Source organism: Suncus etruscus, chromosome 20 (genome assembly GCF_024139225.1).
Source record: "Suncus etruscus isolate mSunEtr1 chromosome 20, mSunEtr1.pri.cur, whole genome shotgun sequence".
Lineage (NCBI taxonomy): Eukaryota > Metazoa > Chordata > Mammalia > Eulipotyphla > Soricidae > Suncus > Suncus etruscus.
This window is the reverse complement of record NC_064867.1, coordinates 1,136,090-1,151,305: the sequence shown is the minus strand read 5'-3', so window position 1 is coordinate 1,151,305 and position 15,216 is coordinate 1,136,090. Positions and strand designations below refer to the sequence as shown.

Here is a 15,216-nt window from a genome sequence, read left to right as displayed (position 1 = left end):
CAGCCAGGAGTAACCCCTGAGAACAGCCGGGTATGACCCAAAAACCAAAAACAAACCAAAAACAAAACAAAAAAAATAAAACAACAGTTCCTCACTCCTCTCCAATCCTTTCTTTTTTCTTCTTCTTAATTTTATAGAAAAATGTAGAAATAGGAGGTAAAACAAAGTAATCCATGTCCCAAGGTTTTATGAAAAATGAAGAAGCCCCTTTCTAAAAGATAAAAGAAAACGGGGTGGCAGATTTTTTTTTTTTTTTGGCATAGGTGCAGCAAAAGTTAGGGAAGATAGAAAGAATAAACCCATGAAGCATCCTGCCATAAGACCAACTACAGCTCTGGGCACCCTGTTTTCTGTCACCAAAGTCTTTCTTCATGATCTCAGGAAAAGTTCTCCTTAATCACAGTTGTTATAGCCAGGCTTCTGTAATTAGAGATCTTGGTTTTTGCACAGATATAGGTATCGAAGTCAGGATGTAATGGAGTGTCTTCTGGTATTATCTCACTTTTAGGTGGTGAGGCAGGGAAACCTGCCCTGAAAGCAAGTTGTTGCTGTTTCTATGATGTCACGATGTCATATGAACCCACTCTGGAACAAGTTGGTGCCAGGGCAGCATTAGGGCCTTCCCTGGTAGAAGTTTGATTTCAGGACTGGTGCAGAAAACTCTGTTGGTTCCATAGATGGAATCCAAGGTCCAGAGGGTAATATTAGCAGGCATAATCAAATGAAAAATGAATAGATTAGAATATTTGTAAAGGGGCTGGATTGATAGCATAGTCATAGGGTGTTTGCCTTGCATGCTGCCAACTCAGGAACAAACCTGGGTTTGTTTAACCCCTGGTATCCCATATGGTCCCCAGGTCCCCATATTGCCTGCCAGGAGCAATTTATTTATTTATTTTTGGTTTTTGGGTCACACCCGGCAGCATTCAGGGGTTACTCCTGGCTCTACGCTCAGAAATCACTCCTACCAGGCTTGGGGGATCATATGGGATGCTGGGATTCAAACCACAGTCCTTCTGCATGCAAGGCAAACACCCTGCCTCCATGCTATCTCTTCGGTCCCCAGGAGCAATTTCTGAGCACAGAGCCAGGAGTCACCCCTGAGCGCTGCCAAGTGTGGCCCAAAAACTAAAAAAAATTTTAAAAAATTGTCAAGACATTATCTTATGAGCACTGTATTTGGAGTTTTATATATCACTGTAATGCAAAACGAGGGTGACCAAATTATCTCCAAGAACTACTGTGAACAAAAAAAGATCATAGAGTTTTATAGACATATTAAAATTAAGACACTAAAACATTCTTATAATTCTTATAATAAGCTCTGTAGTGGAAGTCCATGGCTCCCAAACGCATTCTGCACCTATTTCTGTGGATACAACATTAGAACATCTGTAAAGAGCAGTTGATTAGACACTTGCTCAATCTAAACAGCTGTGTCCATTATTTATTCTTTGTTTTTGTTTTTGGGGGGCCACATCTGGGGGTGCTCAAGTATTACTCCCAATTCTGTGCACAGTGCTTGGTGGACCATGTATTGTCAGGGACTGATTCTGTGCCACTTGCATGCAAAGTATATGTGTCACCTTTGTTTCTCTAGGCAATAACCAGTATGGTTTTGTAATTGGGACCTAGTTGGCAAGAGCTACAGTGCCTGTCCTATTTTCCAAATACTGACCTGCACCCACCCTTCACTTGGCAGTCTATCTCCCGTCTCACCTTTGACTTCTGTGACGCTAGGTGTCAGTTTGGAGCACACTGGCTACAACATGTGTGTGAGCTCACTGATGCTTTGGCTCTCCACTATGGAGAACTGCCTAAGACATCACATGCTGCTTCCAAGAAAGGATCACCCCATATTCCATAGTCCTTGTAGAAAATGTAGTAGAAAGGAAGAGTGGGGAGAAGGAAGAAAATCCATTTTGTGTGTTTAATTCTAATTCATCTTCTATCTCCTTAGGGGAAAACCCCACAGCATTCTACTCTACTGGTGTTTATGGAGAGATGCTGCTTCATTCACATTCTAGAATGTGTGTTTAGATGTTGTTAGGGTCCAAGCTGACCACCCAAATCGGCTCTGAGAGTCAGAACTACCTAAAGGGAGTTTATTCAGCTAGTTGAGGTCCAGGTCTCAGCCAACACAGTGAAATCTTGACAAGGACCCCGATTAAAATTTCCAAGCAGTTTATAAGGTTTACAAGCTTTAAAAATTCAACCATTTTATTGGTTAATACAAACAGTTTATCCTTCTCAACATACATGATTGGCCCATTTCCACAAATCACATCATTTCTGAGGAGAGATCTAAACTCATTTCTGATTCAACGTTGTGTCAAGGGGTCCAATTCTGGTGGGACATTATGAACCCACCTAGTTCCTCTATCTTAACAGCACAGGAAGGGTCCTGCCCTTTAGAGGTACATTCTGCATTCTACATTTGTCTCTGGGCTGACTCCCTCTGCCTGTGGGGAAGTAGTAGAGTGGAAAAATACTGTGCGCCTGGACTTTGACCCGCAGCAAAAGTGGCTTTACTGGGGCCTGGGAGCACCTTCGTCCTAGGCCCAGTGGGCTTTGGTTCTCCAATGTGAGGGAACTCATTCAAGCTTGCTAATTACTTTGTATGAATTTGAGAAAGATGTAGTAAGTTCATCAATCTCCTTCCCCCTGAAGAGTACAGTTTTATAATTTTCCCCATAAGTTAGGAGATATATTTTATACTGCCTTTTTATTTATTGTTCAAGTCACGATTGCCTGAACCAGAGTGGAGCTCTCTGAGGGGACTTACAATGTCCATATAAAATCTGTAAAGAGACCAAGCGTCCCTGACCAATAAATAGTGGGGTATATATGGAGGGGAGGTTCTTATTTTATTGCTTTCTTACTTTTTCACATTCTTTCCTCCCTTTTCAAATACTTGAATCTGCTTTCATTTTGAGACTATGGAAACATCTATCTAGAAAGCCAAAAGATAATATTTTATAATTTCAAATTCATATCTTTTTCTCTTTATCCTTCCACCCAGTTAATAGTTGTCTTTGCTCTGTGATTAGGTGTTATCTCTCGTGGAAACATCATGTAATTTGTTTATAGTTATGGAAGCAAATGAAAATGCAATTAGAGCTTGTATTAAATGTCATCAGAGATACACAGTGGCATGATAAAGAATTCAGCAAAATTATATAGATAATCTGAGTGAATTATCAGTGAAAGGGAATAAAATTTATTAACCAAGTTATTTGCATTATTTCTGATGCTGGGTGCTTTGCATACTTAATTTTATTTAATACTTCTTAAAGCCCTCCAAGTTATTATTTGCTTATTCCCCTCTGTTAAGGCATGCATATTTTAATATATGAATTTGTCACCCCAAATTTACGTATTTAAATATAATTTCTGATGTGATTTATTTAGAGGTGGAATACTAGGTGGGAGATGGTCAGTCTACTAGGGTGGGAACCTTACGGAAAGCATCAGCGTCCTTTATAAAATAGGATCCATGGAACCTTGGAGAACCTCTACTGACGGTGCTCAGGAGTTACTCCAGTGTTTTGCTTGATGGTTGCTGCTGATGGTGACCAAGGGACCCTATCAAACTCTGGATCCTATCAAACTCTGGTCTTCCACATACAAAGCATGTGCTCGGTCCTTTGAACTGTCTTCCCCGCTTTCAGCTCAACTTCTTGAGTTTTTTTCTTTGTTTGTTTGCTTTGTTTTGTTTTGTTTTGCAAGCAGAGACATTCTCAGTGAACTATGTCCATCACTATGTCCATCCATCATATTTGATGAATTTTGCTGGTTAATAGTTATTTATAGTTCTGTTATATGATTATTTATAGTTCTGTTTTGGAGCATTTGGTTGGGCTATTTCTGCATTTGTCATACCCCTAGAAAGGATATTGAAGTAATTATGGTTCTCATTTTGAAACTTTTTTTAGGGAGCTACTCCTAGCTCTGCACTCAGAAATTACTCCCAGTCAGCTCAGGGGACTCTATGGGATGTCAGAGATTGAAGTCAGGTTGACCGCATACACAGCCAATGCCCTACCTGCTGTGCTATCTCGTTGGCCCTTAGCTACATTTTTTTAGGGCTCAAAGTTTTCTTTATCTCACTCACTTTTCAGTCTTTGCAAATTACTTTATTATGAGCATTTTAAAATGTGCACAATAATAGATAGAATAATAAAATGATTCCCCTCTCCCCTATTTACTCATTCCCTCAAACAAAACAGTGGTAATTTTTTATGCCAAAGACATTCAGCCACCTATAAAAAACTTTATTACCATTACATAGGAAAACACGAAGAGCATAGGAACTGTTGTTCCTTCCTAACAAATGGATTTCTGAAAGTATAAATTACAGAGTTTGGCTAATTATTCCTCAGAACAGTCCTGGTCAGTTGATATGCAATTTCGCTATGTTAATGCAGAACTTATATTTATACTAGCTGCATAAAAGTTCAACAATTGTGCAGGCATTTGTACTGAATTAAAAAGATAACAAAAAAGATAACAACAACAGAACACAACAAAAGTTATCCAAGCAACAGCAACAATCCCTCACAAGAGAAAAAAAATCAACAAAAAATCCAAAGCAAGGGGCCGGAGCAATGGCGCAAGCAGTAAGGCCTTGCCTACACTAGCCTAGGATGGACTGAGGTTAGATTCCTCGGCATCCCATATGGTCCCCCAAGCCAGGAGTGATTTCTGAGCGCATAGCCACATGTAACCCCTGAGCGTCACTGGATATGGCCCAACCCCCCCAAAACAAAAGCAAGATATTTGGGGTAGTGGTGTTTGCATCGTATCATATATATTTTGTAACACAATTTGGAAATAGCATGACTTTCTTTTTCTTCCTAAAGAAGAATATACCAAGAAATTAAAAAATATTTATGCCTCTCTCTCTCTTTTTTTTTTTTTGGGTCACACCCGGCAGTGCTCAGGAGTTACTCCTGGCTCTATGCTCAGAAATTGCTCCTGGCAGGCTCAGGGGACCATATGGGTTGCCAAGATTTGAACCACCATCCTTCTGCATGGAAGGCAAACGCCTTACCTCCATACTATCTCTCTGGCCCCGTTATGTCTTTTTTTGACATTCAAAATTATAATTTAAAGGAAAAGATATAATGATGAAAGTGGAAAAATTAGGATCAGAAATATAGGGCAGAAAAAAAGGCAAAAAGCTACTGTTATGGAATATTATCAATAAAAGTACTGCAAAGCACAGAGCAAAAACATAAAAAATGCCCTTCTCAGAGAGGCAGTCTGGTGGTTAGACAAGGGGACAAGGGGAAATGGAGTACTGGTGGAAGGAAGTTGACATTTGTGGAAGCATTTGTGTTGAATTGAATCATTGTATGCCTGAAATCCAATCATGAATGCTTTGTAATCCCACCGTGACTACATAACATTAAAAGTTTTTTTTAATATAAAAGAACTGCTAAAGGAGAACTGTGTTTTGAACTAGCTGGTGTGGTGGCGAATTGGGAGCAAATGAAAACTGGAGCAAGATGTGACAAGGAGACAGACTATGAAGGTTCTTAGACGTGATAATAAGGAATCTTGTACGTCAGCTGAGAGTGCCACTTGTTCAGTGAAATGAACTCCTATTTCTTTCACACTCTTTCATACAGCAGTAAGCTGCACAAACTATAAACAAGACTCAGACCTATAACAATCTGAAGGCATTTAGAGTATAAAGACAAGCAGGCAATTTTTGGGAAGGCTGTTAAGATTCAGAAGAGAAAGAGGTTTCGATGTCAGAGTTTCTGGCCTGAGGGAGTCTATATACATGAAGTTTATAGAACATCAATGGAAAAGCCAACATCTGGGGTTAGAGAGATAGTTAAGTAGTCAAGACACTTGCCCTGTATATAGCTGCTGACCTGGATTCAATCCCCAACGTCCCCGTATGATCCCCCAGGAGTAAGCACTGTTGAGTGTGACCCCCTCAAAAAACTTGTGTTTCTATAGTCCTCCCCTTTCAGCTGAAAAGCCAAATACACAGAATTTTTGGAGGTGCTCCTGGAGGAGCTATTTCTGGGCAGGTGTTTGCAGACTCAGGATGTAGGGGGACACCCTAGACTTGAGGAGAAGTGGTGGAAAGTTGGTTGGCATGCCAGGAGCCACTCCAGGCCCCTAACTCACTTATCTTTGCTGCTGTCTCCTTTTCACTCCTTGTCCCCATGCACGGCCCCTTAGTGAGCTAGATGAGCCAGAAGATGGCCAAGGAGGGTCCCCGACTCTCCAAGAACCAGAAGTTCTCAGAACACTTCAGCATCCACTGCTGCCCACCCTTCACCTTCCTCAACTCCAAGCGGGAGATCGTGGACCGCAAGTACAGCATCTGCAAGAGCGGCTGCTTCTACCAGAAGAAGGAGGAGGACTGGATCTGCTGTGCCTGCCAGAAGACCCGGTAAGCGCCTGGCCAGGCCTGGCCCAGGGTTCGAGGGAGGGCGCAGGGCCTGGCCCCTGCCTGCAGCCGGTGGCTTCTTTTGGCCCTCCCAGACCCAGCCGCCGCCGTGCACCGTCCCCCCCGAGGCCCAAGGTCCAGCCGGTGGTGTCCCCCTCGGTGGCCCGAGCACCAGCCAAGCCACGGTCCCCTCGCCCGGAGGTCCGATCGCCGCCCCCCAAGGCCCAGCCGAGGCCCCCTCCGAAGCGCAAGCAGCAGCCGAAGAGCAGCCCCCAGAGAGGGGGTCCCAGCCGAGGGGGGTCCCCCAGCAGAGCACCTAGGTTCTGGTAACACTACCTCCTCTCTTTGGGTCCCCTGCCCCTGCCTGAATGAATGAAGGTCAGTAGCTCTTTGCTGTGTTGCCTAAAAGTTGGGGTGTCTCTCTCCTGTCCTTCCAGGACAGGCCTATGTCCTCAGTTTCCTGCATTAAATTTTCCCCCCTTTGGAAAGACTCTGTGTGGCTTCTGCTTTTCACAAACGCACTTGGTTCAGATGCCATCCAGGGCAGCATCCTTTGTGGCCCTTGGCTGGTGGCACTGGAAGTGACTGACTGGCAGACGACTGAGGGATGGACAGAGCTCACAGTCAGCTCCCTTAGTGCCTCAGAGAGGAGAATGGTAACCCAGAGGGCTTCTGGAGGGATCTGTGCAAGAGATTCAACGGTTTGATCCAGGCCTTACCCCCAATGGCCTTAAGGGTAATAGCATTCATTTAGTTCATCCATCAGTTATTAAGCCAACTTGGTCGCATACCCAGAAAGGGCCAGAAGAAAACATGGGAGTTACCAAGTTGTGATTCTCCATGACCAGCAAGAGGGTAGTTTGGCCACACTGACGATGTAAAATGCCCGACACTTGTGACCATCTTACTGGGCGGTGGAAGCCTACAATTGGGAAGCATTGATTCTTCCCGAGAAGTTTGGGGCCTCGAAAGTTAAAATGGGATGCATGGAGAAAGAATGGAGGGTAGGCCCGAGTGTGGAGAGGCATATGCTTATTTCTTTGACTTAGACAAAATCAGCTTTTTCTCCTTCCTTCCTTCCTCCTTCCTTCCTCCCTTCCTCCCTCCCTTCCTTCCTTCCTTCCTTCCTTCCTTCCTTCCTTCCTTCCTTCCTTCCTTCCTTCCTTCCTTCCTTCCTCCCTCCTTCTCTCCTGCCCCCCCTTCCTTCCTTCCTTCCTTCCTTCCTTCCTTCCTTCCTTCCTTCCTTCCTTCCTTCCTTCCTTCCTTCCTTCCTTCCTTCCTCTTTCCTTCCTTCCTCCTTCCTTCTTTCCTCCTTCTTTCCTTCTTTCTCTCTTTCCTTCTTTCTCTCTTCTTTCTTTCTTTCTTTCTTTCTTTCTTTCTTTCTTTCTTTCTTTCTTTCTTTCTTTCTTTCTTTCTTTCTTTCTTTCTTTCTTTCTTTCTTTCTTTCTTTCTTTCTTTCTTTCTTTCTTTCTTTCTTTCTTTCTTTCTTTCTTTCTTTCTACTTTCTTCTAGAGCAAATTTAGGTTCATAGCAAAACTGTAAATAGAAAAATTAGCCTTGAGCCATAAACTGTTTATGGTCAACTCTCTAGTTTAAAAAATATTCTGACATGAACATATTTTCTGAGTTAATAGAGTGTGTTCATTGTACATGAGAGTATCATATCTATGATGCCAGTGCCTGCACAGTGCATTATTGTGTGTGTTTCACTTGGTGTTTCTAGATTTTGTATGCAAAGGAACATGTTAAAGATGATCACTCACCACAAAGGATCTAACTGGTGGGTAAGGTCTGAGGATCTGCATGCCAATAAGCAATTCCCATCCCCAGCCAAGTGACCTAGGTAGTACACAGGTCAGGCGCTCATCATTGTCACCTGTGATGTCATCTGCAAAGGAAAGGAAGGTAGAGGGTGTTATATTTGTGGCAGTAAAAATGGAAGTGTTCAAAAGAATTCAAGTCCACATGAAGACTGACTTGTGAAGGAAGTAAGAGTCTAGAATGTACATAAAGAGACTTATCATGAATTAAGTCCCCCCAAGGAGTCTAGATTAGGTAAGATTATTTAAGAGTGTTTAGAAAATGTGCAAAACAGAGGAAATTGATTGTTTAGGAGACTACATGGGTGTCTACATGGGAAACTCAAGCCACTATTTGGTTATAGTCACCTAATCTCAAAACAGAGCCACATATCGGCACATTTTGACTTCCAAAGTTAACTTTTGGAAGTAACTGTCAGAGGAGATCCCTCTACAGGCTGAAAATATCACTTTTTAGAAAAAATTTTAAGAAGCTATAGCTTAGAATACACAAAAGGAAGTGGTGCAGATGTAAGAGCAAGACTGGAAATAAGGGAGAGAGAATAGAGATATTGAACTGATTTGGCCACAATAAAAATTAAAAAAAAAATTCAGGTGTGGAGGCACTTGTCTATGATAGGGGAAAGGCTACTTGGGTTTGAAAAATAGAGATACATTAATAAGCATTCCGATGAAGGGAGGATATACTCAATGACAAGAAAGCAGCAGCTTTGAGAAAGTTTGAGAAAGTCAGAGTGAGGTTGGAATAGCAGCCAGAAGGCAGGTTGATCTCTGAGGGCTGATTGATATCTGTTCCATGGAGCTACATATAAATTGGAAGTTCTTAGCAAGTTCAGTCTAGTAAGGAAAATAAATGTGCCTCTCCAGAGTTGCTAAGGGAGTCATTTAATGCCACATCAAGATGCAAATTTTTCTTTCAGCTTACTTTGTAAAATGTCTTCAGAACCATTCCTATTTCTCTAGTACCTCCATGATGCTCACACTGCCAGTTTTCTCTTCTTCATGCAACTATCTTCTATCTTCCCTCCCTACCATTCTAAAGTAGAAGCTATCACCTAGTATCTTAATCTCTCAATAATGCCCTATGACCCATCCCCCTTAACATATAGTTCATCCAAGGGAAACTTGAACCCTGGGTAGAGTCAACCATCTGTATTGGTGTTTATTTCCAGGAAGTTGAGTATCGGTAGAGAAAGCATAGAGTAAGACTGTAGTAGTGGTTGGGTATAAACAGGAACACATTCTCTCTATTACTAAACATGTTTGCTTCTGGGAAGTAACAGTTTAGGTGATAGTTTAACGATCATTTACAGACAAAGGAGGACCCCTTGGGCCAAAACATGGATTGTTTATGTGTGTAATACTTCACGCAGATGTATACCACACAAAGAAGATTGAGGTTTATTGAGTTATAATTTGCATGCAATATAAACAAAACTTCCCAGTATCTAGTTCTATGCACAGTCATGTAGGCATTTGAATCATTACGACATAGGATATATTTATCACTGCCTTCTTGCCCCAATTTCTTATTTGAAATCAAGGCCCTGACTTGATCATCCATCTCTTCTCTGTTCTGATAGTTCGATCCCACTCATAATGTTGTATAAATGAAATCAGAAAGTATGTCTACTCTTGTGAGCATGAATACTTTCCCTTAGTAAAATACATTTGTGATTGCTTCATGTTGCTACCGGAGGCATTTTGACTCCTGGGTAAGTAAAAATGTACTCAGCAATTCCATTGTCCTCAGTTTTTCATTGACCTATTGAAGTAATTTCTGGTTATTTTCAGTTTCTGGTGATTATAAATATTATAAAATTATCATTTATAATTATAAAATTGCTACAACACTTATATGGACATACGTTTTCTTTTCTCTTGAGTCATAACCAGGAATAGTATTGCTGGGATATAAGGTAGGTGTTTATTTGAATATCTAAGAAACATATACTTTGTTTTTCTTAGAGTGACTTTGTCATTTTGCATTTATCAGTGTGAGATGCTTGCACTTTCCCTAGAATTTGTATTACCAGCTTTAAAAATATTTTCATTTTAGGTGCTAGAGATAGAGCTCAAAGGGCTTAATACATGCAAGACATGCAGGAGGCCTGGGTTCAGTCCCCAGCATCACATGATCCCTAGCACCACGTAAGGTTGGGAATTCCTCCCAGCACAGAACCAGATGTAGTATTTGGACTCACCAGATGTAATTCTCTGTCCATTCCCTTCAAATTATACATTCTAAAATGTTTTATATTTAAAAAGTACCTCTTAAAGTTTTAAATATTGTATCTTCTAGCAGCCATTGATGTTAAACATCATTTAATGAACTAATACATCACCCACTGAAGACCTTTCTGTACTTGTGTAGTGTGCATAATATTTTTATAATAACAATAGATTCTTGGGGGCCAGAGAGATAACTTGGAGGTAAGGCATTTTCCTTGCATGCAGAAGGACGGTGGTTCTAATCCCGGCATCCCATTTGGTCCCCCAAGCCTGCCAGGTGCGATTTCTGAGCATAGAGCCAGGAGTAACCTCTGAGTGTTGCCGTGTGTACCCCCCAAAAAAGGATAGAAAGAAAGAGAGGAGGGAGGGAGAGAAAGAGGAAGAAAGAAAAATAGAAAGAAGAAAGAATTAAAAAGGAAAGAGAAAGAAGTAGGAAAAAGGAAGGAAGGAAGAAGGAAGGAAGAAAGGAAGGAGGGAAGGGAGGAAGAAAAAAGGAGGGAAAGAAAGATGAAAGGGAGGAAAGAATAAAGGAAGGAAGGAGGGAAGGAAGAAAGGTAGGAAGGAAGAAAAGGAGGGAAGGAAGAAAAAAGGGAGGAAAGAAAAAAGGGGTGGGGAAAAAGAAAAAAGGAATGAAGGGAGGAAGGAAAGAAGGAAGGGAGGAAAGAAAACAGGAAGGAAAGGAGGAAGAAAAGGATGGAAGGAAGGAAAGAAGGAAATAAGGAAGGGAAAGAGGGAGGAAGGAAGGAAGGAAGGGAGGGAGGAAGAAAAGCAGAGAAGGAAGGAAGGAAAGAAGGAAAAAAGGAAGGAAGGAAAGATAAAGCAAGAAAAGAAGGAAGGAAGTATGTACCTGAGAGATGGTGCAAAGGGCGCTTGCTTTGCAAACAAGAGGCCTTTCTTTGATCCTTAGCATCACATGGTTCCTCCACTCTGGCATCTCTAGTACTCTGGTTAACAAAGAATGATCCCTAAGCAATGCTACGACCATCTCCTGAATGGTGCTGGGAGTGACCACAAACAAACAAACAAACAAAAGATTGCTGTTTCCTTATTATTGTGTCTTGGTAGTTTTAGAAATATGCATGCTACAAGTTCATGTATATACATATATATACAACTATATAATTTTCAATTATTTCTCCCAGTTTACTTCTATAGTAGCATTATTAACATTTTGGAGTTTTTTTAAATGGTGTGAGAAATAAAGTACAACTTTTGCATATGTATAATCAATTGTTCTAGTTCCAGACCATTCAAATCAATCTATTGAAAAGATTTTCCACATTTTTAATTTCATGAAAATCAGTTGACCATATGTGAATTTATTTCTGGACTTTTATTGTTCTTAATTCATGTGTTTTTCACAAATGCAATACTTTAATATAGTTTTATAGGAAATATTAAAATCATATAATGTAATACATCAACATTGTTCTTCATTTAAAAATTGACTGGCTGGGACCGAAGCAACAGTAGGACATTTGCCTTGCATGCAGACAACTCACGTTTGAAGTCCAGCATCTCATATGGTCTCCCCTGACTACTCCTGGGTGAGGCCCCAAACTAAAGACAAAAAATACAAAAAAACCAAAAAAGATTTCTTGCTTTATTTGGCATATTTTGCTTGATTTATACCTAAATAGTTGATGCATTTAGGTTTTATTAAAAGTAGCACTTTTTGATATTTAATGACTCATTAGTAGCATATACAAGTGTAATTCATTTATGTATATTGGTCATGTATCTGTGATGTTGCTATAGACTCACTCTAACCTTTTTATATAAAATGAAATTTTTTACATCAAAAGACGTGCATGCTAACAGAATACATTTCAATTTGTATGTCTAGTTACATATATAGCTTTATATATATAGTTAGATATATGATTTGAATTGCTATTTCACTTAGAACATTTCATGTTTAGAGAAATATTTTAACGAGATTAAAAAGTTCAATAAAATGAATTTTTAGGAACTGAATTAAGCCCACCAAAACCTGTAGATGCCTTCAGCAGTCCAGCTGGTTTGAATCTGAGCTCTGCTGCCTGTATTAGCTAATTGTTTTTGCAAATTCACTCATCTGGTTGAATTAGAATTCAGGGACTGCAATTCTGTGATCCAAAGCCATCGCCAGTGATGTGCCAAGGAGAGATGGGTGGTTGATTATACTATTTTATGTCTGAGGTGATGCCAGAAAACTATGCATTTCCCAGGCTTATGTTGGCATCCAGGGTTTCGTAGCAGCATCTATGGCGAATGTCAGTAATATATGTATTTTGCTCCAACTCTGGAGATCATGGAGGCATTTCAGACTGTAATTTATTCACTGTGCAAGTTTGAATAAAATATTCTTTATGTATTTTTCCTGGTATCTTCAATCCTGTGTGAAGGACACCAGTCTTGTTAACTTTATAACTTTATATCTAATTTGGGGTTTTTGAAAATGCTATTGTTAACAATTGAATATTAATTTAGTTTTAGGCTTCTAATTATTTCCTTAATATCCAGATAGGAAAAGCTATAATTTCCATAAATTTGGTCACCAGTGTAAAAATATAGTCTATTTATATATTTTTTAATTAATTAAAACATTTTTGGTCACACTCAGCATTTCTCAGGGCTTATTCTTGGCTCTGTGCTCAGGATCACTCCTGGCAGGGTTTGGGCACCATTTGAGGAGTCAAGAGTTGAACCTATGCCAGCTGCATGCAAAGGAAGTCCCCTACTTGCCAATTCCATCCCTCCAGGCCTAAATATGCTCCAATTTTAATATATGGTTTTTGGTGTTCTTTTTTCTTGCCTTTTTTAAAATATATTTTTAAAAAGGCATCACATTGTTGACATAGTTGACCATAATACATTATTTTCTTGCTTCTTAAATCAAGGACTTAGAACATTTTCTGCAATGATTGATCATAACATCATTTCTTACTTGGGTTCCTCAGCAGTATACTGGTGATACTGGATGTGGTCTAGACAGTTCTGTGCTCAGCTTGTAGGTGCTGGTTGCTCAGTAGTGCTGGGGACTGGGGATGTTGTGCCAGGGTCGTCTGAACTCAGGGCCTTGTGCATGCCAAGCATGCACTCTGGCCCTTTGAGCTATTTTTCCCAGTCTAAGCACCAAAGGAGGTCACATAGAATTCTTCTGTCCAACAATTTCAGTTACTATAATGCAGTACCTCAGCTTGCAAACAATAATTGTTTTGGGTTTTCTACTTATAAGGAGTATCATTACTGAGTTCTTTAAACACAATCTGTTCTTCATAAAATAAGAATGAATCAATGTACTCTCATTATTATATGTAAATTCTGTTCACTGTGTATACATGAAAGTATACTCATACTTTTATGTCTATGGATAGTGAAACTGGTATTTTCTTTGGCGTGGATGGTCCTTCAATTTCTTTCTTGTATTTCTGTGTTTCTAAATAATTTTCAAAGACCCAAGGAGATGGCTCAGAGGGTTGGAGCACATCTTTTGCATATAGGGGTCTTGAATTCAACCCTTTGCATTGCCTGCTCCCCAAAGCATCTCCTGAATCTGCCTCTAAGCACTGTATAGGAGTGGCTTCACTCCCATGAGCTGCAGTGATTTAACAGAGAAGCAAAATTGTTATTATTATTTCATTGTTGGTTGATAAACAAGCATATCTTGAATTTACTTTGCTAAAGTAAGATATGCTCTAGTTCCCCTTTCATTTGGGAAGCTACAAATAATGTTAGCTTAACATTAAGGACACTATTTGTTTAGTGTCCAGGAAAAAAATCAATAATTATTGTATGTAAAAATGGATGATTGCTTTAATTTGACCTTTACAACACTCAAGCAAGGAAAAAAATATAATATGACCATATTTCTACCAGGATTAAGAAAATGAGAGAGGAATTGTGGGTTCAGTTTTCAAGAAGGATAAGAGTTTTAAGGGAGTCTCCAAGTTTGCAGTGATAGTGACTGAGTTCTGAGGGAAGATGCCTCACTGACCAGGAGTGTGATGTTTGTTTTTCTGTGAACCAGATTGAAAAGGAGGATAAGACCCACCCCCCGGAAGAAGTGAGCAGCGTGTTTCCAGTGAATGGACGCCTTCTGCCCCTGCACCCTCTGCTTCTTGGCCACTGTGTCCCTGAGCAAGTTCTCTGGCGTTGGATATGATGCAGGGGCAGACACCTGCTGAAGTGGCACCCACCCATGCCCACCCTGCCCATGGCACTGGGGCCACTAGGCAGCCTGCCTGGAGGTGAGAAGCCTCACGTGTTCGTGCCTGGTTTTAGCTGCATGCCTGGGACACCAGTTTTCTGGTACCAGCTCCTAACACCCTTTCTCCCTCGAGATCTGCATGGTTTGGGGGGATCTCCAATATCCCTGGGGCTCTTGTGTCCATGACCAGGTTCTCCACCAGTCCCCTATTCCCCTCTGATCTTGGCATCCTGTGACTGATTGTTAATTCTTGATCTTCTTTGTAATTAATCCTCAACCTGGGTTCCTTGCTTCCCAGTGCCAATTGGTTTCCATTTGGCTTCTCGAATAGTTCGTTGTGTTTGCTTCCGAGGCCCAGTTACAATTAGTTCTGAGGAAAAGCCAAAACCCCTCTCACCCACCACCCACTTTCCCCTTCTGCTCATCCCCTTCCCAGTAGGTCAATAAGGTTACCAAATGATTCAGAGCTGCAAGGGAATTTCCATGGAGTATCGGTGTGATTTACATCCACTTGTCAGATGTAGCTGTGTCGGAAGACAGGAGAAAAGCACCAGGAAGCA

The 15,216-nt window shown here is 40.7% G+C and overlaps 3 protein-coding genes across 4 annotated transcripts in view; 2 read left to right on the top strand and 1 right to left on the bottom strand.

Annotated features, from left to right (window-relative positions):
* The window catches only part of EIF1B (eukaryotic translation initiation factor 1B), a 634,827-nt gene that overhangs the window by 51,378 nt on the left and 568,233 nt on the right, over positions 1-15,216 (top strand).
* GORASP1 (golgi reassembly stacking protein 1) overlaps positions 1-15,216 on the bottom strand; it is a 737,102-nt gene that overhangs the window by 513,217 nt on the left and 208,669 nt on the right. The window lies entirely within an intron of this gene.
* The window catches only part of MOBP (myelin associated oligodendrocyte basic protein), a 49,430-nt gene that overhangs the window by 23,085 nt on the left and 11,129 nt on the right, over positions 1-15,216 (top strand). Inside the window, exons 3-5 of one of the 2 annotated variants that reach the window (XM_049766444.1) lie at positions 6,202-6,415; positions 6,508-6,790; positions 14,477-14,696. In XM_049766444.1, coding sequence (XP_049622401.1) covers positions 6,210-6,415; positions 6,508-6,742 — 441 coding nt within the window. In that variant the 5' untranslated portion in view covers positions 6,202-6,209 and the 3' untranslated portion in view covers positions 6,743-6,790; positions 14,477-14,696. The remainder of the gene's footprint in view (positions 1-6,201; positions 6,416-6,507; positions 6,791-14,476; positions 14,697-15,216) is intronic. The other variant, XM_049766445.1, reaches the window with a different exon arrangement.